The sequence below is a fragment of the Marmota flaviventris genome, chromosome 5 (genome assembly GCF_047511675.1).
Source record: "Marmota flaviventris isolate mMarFla1 chromosome 5, mMarFla1.hap1, whole genome shotgun sequence".
NCBI lineage: Eukaryota > Metazoa > Chordata > Mammalia > Rodentia > Sciuridae > Marmota > Marmota flaviventris.
Window position 1 is genome coordinate 158,508,457 of NC_092502.1, and position 9,898 is coordinate 158,518,354.

The 9,898-nt window shown below is 41.3% G+C and overlaps 1 protein-coding gene across 2 annotated transcripts in view; it reads left to right on the forward strand.

Moving 5' to 3' along the window:
- The window catches only part of Sema5a (semaphorin 5A), a 450,631-nt gene extending 444,896 nt beyond the window's left edge, over nucleotides 1-5,735 (forward strand). For both annotated transcript variants that reach the window (XM_071612704.1, XM_027943895.3), the window contains exon 23: nucleotides 903-5,735. In XM_071612704.1, the coding sequence (XP_071468805.1) occupies nucleotides 903-1,022 (120 nt within the window). In that variant the 3' untranslated portion in view covers nucleotides 1,023-5,735. The remainder of the gene's footprint in view (nucleotides 1-902) is intronic.
- The last annotated feature ends 4,163 nt before the right edge of the window (nucleotides 5,736-9,898 follow it).

The window sequence follows — 9,898 nt, forward strand, 5'->3', positions numbered from 1 at the left end:
TCTTATCAGCAAGAACCTTCCCAAGGCTTCCAGAACCCACGAGTGGTCTCCTCTGCATGAGTCCAGCAGATCCACTTACCTGTGGTCCTGTTGATGCAGGAAGCAGAAGGGATTTTAGCTGGTCTGTGTTCCCACTTAAGATGCAGTAACTTTCAAGATGATCAGAAATGCTGCTGCCATAAAGCAGAGGAACTGGAGGGTGTGGATTGCTGCCTGGTCTTTAATAATCCTTCTAGAACTTTATTCTGACACCTGGTCCAGGCTGGTCCTACACAACTGGCCTCTGCCCCTTCTGCTACATCTTTATTTTAGTCCTCTTAATATTTACTCTCTATTTGATATAGTTGTACTCTTTGAAATTACAGGTGACTTTAATGACTACTAAGGAGGTAGCCATCTGTGTCCAGAGATGGCCGCATCAGTCACCTTCTGAGAGCAGAGAGAAAAGAAATCAAGGCAGTTTAATTGGATACATTTGCTTAAATAAGTTCTGTCGAGATCTCTGATGAGTGTACCAATCCATGGAAATCGGGAAGCCACTTAAATGTATACTTAGACATATGTGGTGACTTTCAAAGTGTCTGCTAACTTGAAATCATTCAAGTTATGGTTTCCTAGGGGTTTAGATTTAGGTTTTCTGACCCTCTACTTCTCTTCCTAACTTCCGAACTAAAGTTCAAAAGTAGAGTGGAAGATACCCAAAGCAGCCAACCTTATTCTAGTTACTAGTCAAGTCTTCCATGAGGCAATGGATCTGGGAAAATCAGTGAATGAGGAAAACTGTCAAGAATAGGGGAAGCCTAGGAGAGAACTCAAGTTAGCATAACGGTCTCCTAGTTATATTTCCCTCTGAAGTGCTACTTGTGGAGTATTCTTAAATCTTTCTATAATGTATTTTGCAGGCATTTAACAAAAACAACTTGATCCTAGAGGAAAGAAACAAGTACTTCAACCCGCACCTCACGGGGAAGACCTACTCCAACGCCTACTTCACAGATCTCAATAATTACGATGAGTACTAGTAGCGCTTAGTCCTCGGTTTTTGTAAATCCTCAGTTCCTCAAAGCCTGTGCTCCATGACTGCCCATGTTTCTGAGGCTTCAGAGATAAAGTGTGGATAGACTTCAAGTGCATTTCAAGCCAATAGTGTCCCATTGCTGCGAAAAAAAAAATACACATCCTTAAAAGCAACAAAAATCTAACTGTGGCGTCGTGAAAGTCTGGTCCATAACAATCACTTGATCATTGTTGAGTGAGCCACGGTGTGACATTTGTTTTTTAATTATGTTCAGTCCATTTTTCTAAAAACCTATTGTTTCCATGAGCTTTATTTTATCAGTGTGCCGCTCATATTGGAAGGAATCTTTAGAAAGAAAAAAATGTCTTTTTGCTTTTAAGTGTAAATCTTCCTGATGTTTTAATTTGAGGAAATGGGTATCAGAGACCGCCTCCCTCCACAAGGTCCATAGTATTTGATAAAACAACAAAAATGAAGTGGCCAGGCAGTTTTTCACCCTGGATCACCCAAGGTCCTGATCTGGGTGATATTGTGGATTCTCAGAAGCAAACTTGTGTTTGGACTTGAAATAATTCTTGCCCAGGGAAGCCCAGGGGTTCCACCTGACCTGGACCTGCAGAGGTAAGGGTCAACCAAGACGTCCTGCTGTGGCCTGGGGTATGACTGTTCTCCCTGTGCAGGTGAGCAAGGGGGCAGAGGCTCAGACACAGGGAGGTGTGGCCGTGGCTAGCAGCTTGCTGCAGAACCAACCTTCTTCTGACTCTTGGACTGCATGGTGTTCCCGGGAGATCCTCGCCACACTGTTGGCCTGGAGCCTCCCGTCTGGCCACGGTGACATCCTGAAGAGCCGGCATCTAGAGGAACTACTGGTTCAGCATTTGGACAGACTGTATACCTTCTTTCTCCCTGCAAAGAACAATTCTGGACTTTTATGATGCTGATTAAGGAAAGTATTAAAAATACTGAACTATAATTGAAAACAACCTTTTTTTATTTTCCACGTTATGCCAAGCGTTGAAAGAACTGACATTTAATGAAATATCTTTTTGTTCTCCATCTCCCTGATGTAACTAATGTATGGCAATCAGCCCCTACTAGAGCATTAATGATGTGTAAAGCTGGCTCTCCAGAGCCCACCTCAGTCTACCTGATGGGACCCCCAGCAGAAGCTGCACTCACTGCCCTAGGCCAAGGGAGGAGGGAGAGTTTTGTTCCGGTGCCTTCTCTTTACCCCAGTCTGCCTCCCATCCACCCAGTCTCACCAAGTCCCACTCTTCCCTGCAGAGAGGCAAAGGCAGTTCAGGTGCACTTGGAAGTAAGGATGGATGATCTCCATGGTCTCAGCGTTGGTCATTAATTAACGATTCATAGTGTTTTAAAGCCATTGCTAGAAGTCCCCAGAAGGAAAAGAAAAGATAAAAATTTTACACAACTGACACGTAGCATGTGGCAGCTGGTTCAATAATTATTGAAAGAACAAAATTGAAAATGTTCATCTGAATCCTCCGGGCATTGTGATAAAGGCCTGAGTAGATAGCTATATCTGTTCTTCTTGATAAATGGACCTTCAGATCTGTGAAAATATATAGTACGGGTAGCGAAGAACACAGAACATTATTAGCATATGCGTTTTCACTATATCCAATTTAAAGAAGCAATTTCAGAAAATGTTGGAAAACTATGATTAATAATGAATATTGTACAATTCAAAAGATTCCCAAATGCCCAAATTTGCAAAAATGGTTCTGTATTAAAATTTTAAAAATGGCAGGTGGGCTCTAGGAGATGTGCTAGGTTGGATCTGGAATGTTAGATTGTAAATGGTTGATGTACAGGACCTCACCAGTGGGGCTCCATGTGGCATTTCATGCATTCTAGGCACACTGCAAGAGTCCACTGCTGTACACACGTTCTTGAAATCCGCACTAACAGGTAAAATGCACAGATGGCTGGTTGGGTTTTCATTGTCTGCTTGGACTCTTTACTTTCTGCTAAGAAAAAGTTTTTTTTCACTCTGTAGAATGAACTGACTCTCTCTCTCTCTCTCTCTCTCTCTCTCTCTCTCTCTCTCTCTCTCCTCTCTCTCTCTCTCTTTCACACACACACACACACACACACACATACATACACACACACACATCTTCCCTTCTTGAATATTTTCTCAGTTTCAAAGTCACTTTACTTCCCCTAAGAGGGAGAATGCTAAATTTCAAGAACTTGTCATTGGGCTTAATGGACATGTTTCCAGTGGCATCTAAGCTGGTCTCTACTACATGTATGTAAATGCAGGGTACACCCTCTGCACCCCAGAGCTCTCATGGTGTGGACAGTAGAAACCCTCTAGAGTTCTACTGTGAAAAAAGCCCCTCACTCACTGCTACCTGACACTGTATTCAAAGGAAAATCGCCTCCCCACCTCACCCTCTCTCTTGTTTGGCAGAACCATGTTTGGTTTGGCTGTATTTGAGCTGGAGTTTGAGTCTTTTAACCACCTGTGGGATAATAGTCCCCCATCAGTGCACTGCTATTCCCTGCTCCAGACCCCTCCTGTCTACATGAACCCTCCTGCAGAGATGTCTGTCTAAGAGTCTGACTGGACTTAGCCTCAGTATGAGGGAAAGGGAAGAGGGCTTCTATGTGCATAGTGGTGGGCAGAGACTCTAAAGGGACTGAAGAGGAATTTGAAGCACTGAATGCTCTGAAGGCCTCCTCACCAAGGAGTCACCTCAGTCCCTAGATAGGGTCTTCAGTGGACCAGCTTCTGGCCCCACTGGCCCATAGGCCATGCCAGAGAAAAAAGAAGCAAACATGGGAACAATAAGTAGGTGCCATGGAAAGATGAGGTCTTGTCACTCCCCTGTGAGTGCTAAGGCCAGGCCCTGGGGGGATCACCGTCCACATGACAGTCCTGTGGGCATGACCTATGGACTCTTCCAGGATCAGCTGCCCAGAGTGCAGCAGTCCGAGGCAAAGGTGTCCTTGTTTATATTCTTACACAAAAGGGTGGAAATCACGGGAGCCAAAGCCTATTCCAGTGAATGTTCTGACCAGAATATTTGGTAGAATTAATGGGTCTTGCCTTTGACATTGTGGACAAAGTCTTAGCAAGGCAGACTCCGTGTCCCCAAGATATCACTAAAGGTTACATTAAAGTTTAATGGGATGTTACAGGAAATTTTTTCCTAGACATAATACATCAGGGATGGATCCAGCTATTCATTTTGCCTAAACACAACTTTGATAGCATTTGAATTTACAAATATTCTTATACTTCTTTACTCTATTTGTCTTGCTTTTGTAATAAATCAAATTAGTTCCCCGAGCACTGGTCAAGCCATTTCCCTCATCTGCATGGCCCCAGAGCCATCAACTTTCTGTAGCTTTGAAGTGTTCTTTATACTTCAGTGAGACTTTCCTGATTTGAGTGGCATTTGGGGATAACTCCAGTGAGTTTAGTGTCTCTGTCTCAGAACATGGCTCTAGAGCACCTTCCGGAGGCAGCAGGTAACATAGGTTGATAAAGTGAACTAAATTAACATTAAAATTGCCATTTCGCAAGTGACAAGCTAGGTCTAAATCCCACAGCTCAAATAATCAAATTAAACTAGTAACGTGAAATCAACTCGTATGCAAACTTTCTGCCATTGTTTTTAATGATCCAAGCTGGAGTTTGCTGATGGAATTGGCCATGACCAGCACATCCATTCTTCCAAAAGCCTCCATCTCTTCATGGGGATTTATGCTGACATGACATTGTCAATATTTGATTACCTATTATCATCCATGATTATCTATTATTGGATACTAGAAGCCATTCTGAGCACCCTGCTTATTTGGACAATGAGTGTGAAATGGTAGTGTGCTTTCCCGTAAAATGTCGCTAGTGCCTTGTTGAAGATGATGGAGTACCGTGACACTCAATAGTGTGGGTTCCAGTTAGAAGCAGATGGTTGATTGGATATGTTTTAAAGAAAATCATCCTTACACACCACTCTGAACTCAGGAATAGAAAATGACCAAGACACACTTCATCTCCAGGTGTGCATTTGCTCCCACTGGGCAATGGTGTATTCAGAAAAGTGGGAAACCCCGCCTCAGTCTCCCAGAAACTGACATGGCTCTAATTCCTACATCTTCCAGAACACACAGCAGCATCTGTCCTTAACAGGAAGGTCAGCATGATGCCTGTACAAGTTAGAGGCCTTTGTTTCTGTCCCCCTCCAGGCAAGTGCACAGGAAGAGAGAAACCAGACACATGCTGTTAACAATTGGTACAGAGTTGGGTGTGGAAGGAGGACCACCTAGAACATTGTCTAATTGATTATTTTTGTAGATTCAACGTCAATACTGCTTCACATATTTGCAAAAGTTGTTAATTTGTGTTTTTTTTTTTTTTAATTTAACAATGTTTTCTCTGCTAAAGTGGACTGCTTTTGCTTTATACCATAATCGTGGTCAAAAATCAAGCTTGAACTTCTGCACGTGGATGGAAAGCAGCACAGGCGCCTCAGCCCCAGCACCTGGAGACACCACAGCAGCTCCGCACAGCTGCTAGGAAAATGCACAAGCTTGGTCCTGCACAGGGTTCTTCAAAAGTGTGTAGCAAAACCTGTGTGTTCTGCCACTGATTCGCATTTAAACATGTTACTCCTCATTTTGTGTTCACCTGCTGTTGCCTGTTTTGTGATACAAAATAAACTTATTTGGGATTGTTTCATTTTTTTTTTCATTGAAATTTCTCCAAAACCTACTCAGCTCTTGGTAAGCTTGCAGAGATTACTGATATAAAATTAATTATTAATATGCAATTTGTTCTAAACATTGCAGGGATTTTTTTCAAGAATGAAATAGTTTTATATTCCCCCTTTCTTTGAGGAAATAGGATATTGGTAATTGTGTTGGAGTACTTGGGGATGCCTGGATTTTTTGTGGGGTCACTGGGCACACTGCACTTTTTCTCGACGCTTATATTTGGTCCTCAAGGTTTCCTTTGAACACTTCTTGGTAGACATATGCAACAGCAATTTCCAGTGAGCATCACTTTTTGTCTGTTTTCTGTCCATCAATACGCTGGTCTTAGATTCTGCCTGAGAGCTGTCCAGGACTATGCCTCACATTGTTGCTTAATGACACTTGACAGATAACATGGTTTTCAGAATTAGTTTAAGACACTAATTGTGGCAAACTGGGCAGGGAGCTCTGTCTGTCTTGCATTGGATCAATTATGGAAGTTAAGAAAGGATCTGGATGGGGTATTACCCAGCCAATCAGCAAAAAACAATTCACACTTGCTCCAAGCTCCTTTTTCTCCAGGGAAAATGGACACACATGAGATGAAGTGTGCTCTTCTAGCGGTGAAAATGTTGTGTTCACTCACATTCCTGGTGCATTGCCAACTTCTAGAGCTCAACCCCACCCATCCTTTTATGAACAACAAATTCATGAAGCATGATTCTGACTACTCCCAGGAGTGCAGCCCTCTTCCTCTCATGGCCACTCCCTCCTCACTCCTATCATCTCTGTCTGCCTACAATTTGGGGGAACAAAATAAGAGAATCTTGATGATGTACAGCATAAATTGTATTATATTTTTTGTACGTAGGTTTTATGTAAATAGTTTGTCTCATTCAATTGTATGTGAGCAATGAAATAAACCCCACCATTTAGGAAAAACATGAGTATCATTTTTCTTCTTATATCTTCCAAGTACATGTCTCCCAAGATGTGCCACTTAAACGAGAGAGTCTTATCAGAATGCAGTGGACAGCCTCCTGGGGAAACCAATAACACACTCTTGTTGTCCCCTCAGATGCTTAGGCTCTTGACTGGTGGCCAGGACAGTACTGTATGTACTTGATGACGCAGGAGAGAACACTTGGAAATATTGCCATGGGCAACAGGTACTGCGTGACCAGAAAAAACAATCAGACTTCCTGTTCATAAGGAGTGGGTGTTGGGTCCTGGTGATGATGGAAGGATTGGGTTGTACCAACCACCTTTTATCCAGTGCAGTCTTCCACTCTTCCTTGCACAAAACAAGGACGTTTTTAATCCAGAGATGTGTTTATTCACATCATTTTTCATGTTTTCACTTAGGCATATTATATATGTAAGTTTTTAAGTATTTTATTTGGTTATCCTGAAACATTATTTGTTATACTGGTTTTTCATTTTACATAGACTTTTAAAGTTTTAATTTGGTATTTTTTTCAATTTTTGTTTTTATTTATTCTAATTAGTTATACACGATAGTAGAATGCATTTTAACATATTATACATAAATGGAGCATAATTTCTCATTCTTCTGGCTATATAGATAGATATAGATAGATAGATAGACAGACAGATAGATAGATAGATAGATATAGATACAGTAATTATGTCTGTGTCATTCTACCGTCCTTCCCAGTGAACTGGTGTCAATCCATCAGTTTGAACACAGCTAGATTATGCTTGATGTCGAAAAACAACTATTGAGTGACAGCCACATTTCAATATTCATGATATCATTTAAAAAGAAAAGAAATATATACATGTGTGTATTTACACAGTTAATACATACACATGTTTTTATACCTAAATATGCATGGGTATAATTATACACACAAAAAATACACATTTTTCAATTGATCAGAAACCAAAAAAGCTCACTTAATGTAGAGGCTACCAATTAACATAATAAAATAAAACTAGCTATATAAATTTAAACTAATAAAGCATATTATAAAGATTAACTATTTCATCCTCAAAATATTAAAATTTTAAAGCATTTAATGAAGAATGTATCTGGCTGTTAATTTAGCAAGTAGAATGAATACATGCTGTATCACAATTTTCTTAAAATTTGTTTCCGAAATTTTTAATCATGTTAATGATATATGTCCTGGTGTTCAGATGGTTTCCAACAATGCTCGGGTATCCAAGGGCTCCTTTTAGAAATTTCTCCAGTTGCTCCTATGAGTTGAAATATGACTTGAAATATCTTCCTGGACCTATTTGAAATATATAATGTAATTTTGCATTTAAAGTATCTCTTCAAGCCCAGTTTGTGAAGAACAGTAGAAATGACTGAATGTACCACTAGTGTAACTGCAGCTAGCTACTTGATGTAAGAGGAAATCCTTCTTAAAATAATATCTGAAACAGTGTTCTTTTCTGGAGTTATTCTTGTTTCCCTTAAGTAGATCTGACTTTGTTTATAAAGTCAAACAAAGTGATATTCATAATTGTTCTTCTCTCCTTAACCTGTGTGGTGCACGTTTTCCTTGGAAGCTCCTGGGGTTCTCACCTACCTGTAATCACAGGGGGGGGGGGGGGGACCAGGACTGAGAGGAAGGAGATCACGTGGGTAACAGGGTTCCAGGAGTTGCCCAGATCTTAAGACTGTAGGTACTGAATGCATAGCCAGGGAAACGAAGGTCTAAGGTAATTCTTTTTTGAATTATTTCTGTACAATGAGCAGGAGCTGCAAGTTTGTCTCTAGTTCTTAGAAATACTATTAAGAGTCTGAAAATGAGTCTTATCACAGAACACAGAAAAGAAGGCTGAGTTAGGGCTTCTTAATTCTTTGCAAGTACTTCAGGTGCACTTCATCAGTCAGGTGTCTGTGAGGGCCTTTTCTGAGGCCATGGTTTCAGGGGCTGTCTCTGTCGTGAAGAAGCTGGCTTCCTTCCTATTCACTGTCCCCCCTCTCGTCCACCTCAGAGTCGCTTCCTGTTTCCTCAGAGTCACTTCCTGTTTCCTGCTAGTACATACATGGCACATGGCACAGGCTCTCTTTGTGTCTCTTCGAGGCCCTGCCTGTTCTGGTGGCCAAGCCTCACTCTTCCCTGAGAGAAAGGTAGTGGCGATGGCAAAATGGAGCATGGTGGTCATCCATGTGAGGAATACTAATGGGCTGCCATGGTGGGACAGCCATTCACAGACTGGATTTGATGCAACCCTGCAGCTCAGAGGGCCCGCTTCACCCAGTGTCACAAAACACACTGTTCTGCCTTTTGTTCACCCCAAAATATTGGCCCTTTTTTCTAGCAGAAAGTCACCAAAAAACTGGATTTTGGGAAATAATGCAGTAGACTTGGAACATGAAGTTATCTTAGGATGTGGAGATAGTGGCTGAATCTGATCATTTTACATAGAGTGAGTGGATGCCTTGAGGACTATAAGCAGGTGCCATCTGGGCTCCAATCAGGCTTGGAGACTCCCCACCAAGAGTGCTTCCTTGTATAACCTCCCTCTCTGCAGATTTCCCTTCACCCAGAAAGAACAAAGTGAACTTCAGACTCCTGCCTGAGACTGTCTGTGGTCTCTTTAATCTCCATGGGCTCTTCTGAAAGGGTTTCATGATAATGAACTTATCCAACTTCCCTTGCTCTAAGACGTGTCCTGATTCTGCATTTAGGAGGTCTTTCCATTCTGCTCTAGAACCATTATTTACATATGGCAGTATCAACTAGGAAATGTGTATATGAAAATAAAATTGAAATGTGTACCTTTGATGCTTAATGTATAGTAGGTTTGCAGCAAATAATGGTGTTGGTTGTCATTATTATCACGCAAGAACTCTCTCCATCAATATTCATCATCTCTTTACATGAGTACAGGCCAATTTCTCTATTTTGGCCTATGAAGAAGCAAGTGAACCAATTTGCAAATTATTAGGAGTTGGCTGTGGAGGCACTGGAGACCTGAATGGAATATATATTCCATACAAATGAGGATAAGATTGGTAGGAGGCCTAAGAATTCAAGCCTGTGGTTGTCAGCTATGGAGGCCAGTGACATTCTCTGGAAACAGCTATCACAAACCAAGACTGGGACTTTCAACACTATATAATTTAATCTGTCCCATATCTGTGACTAAGGAAATTAACCTTAGTCA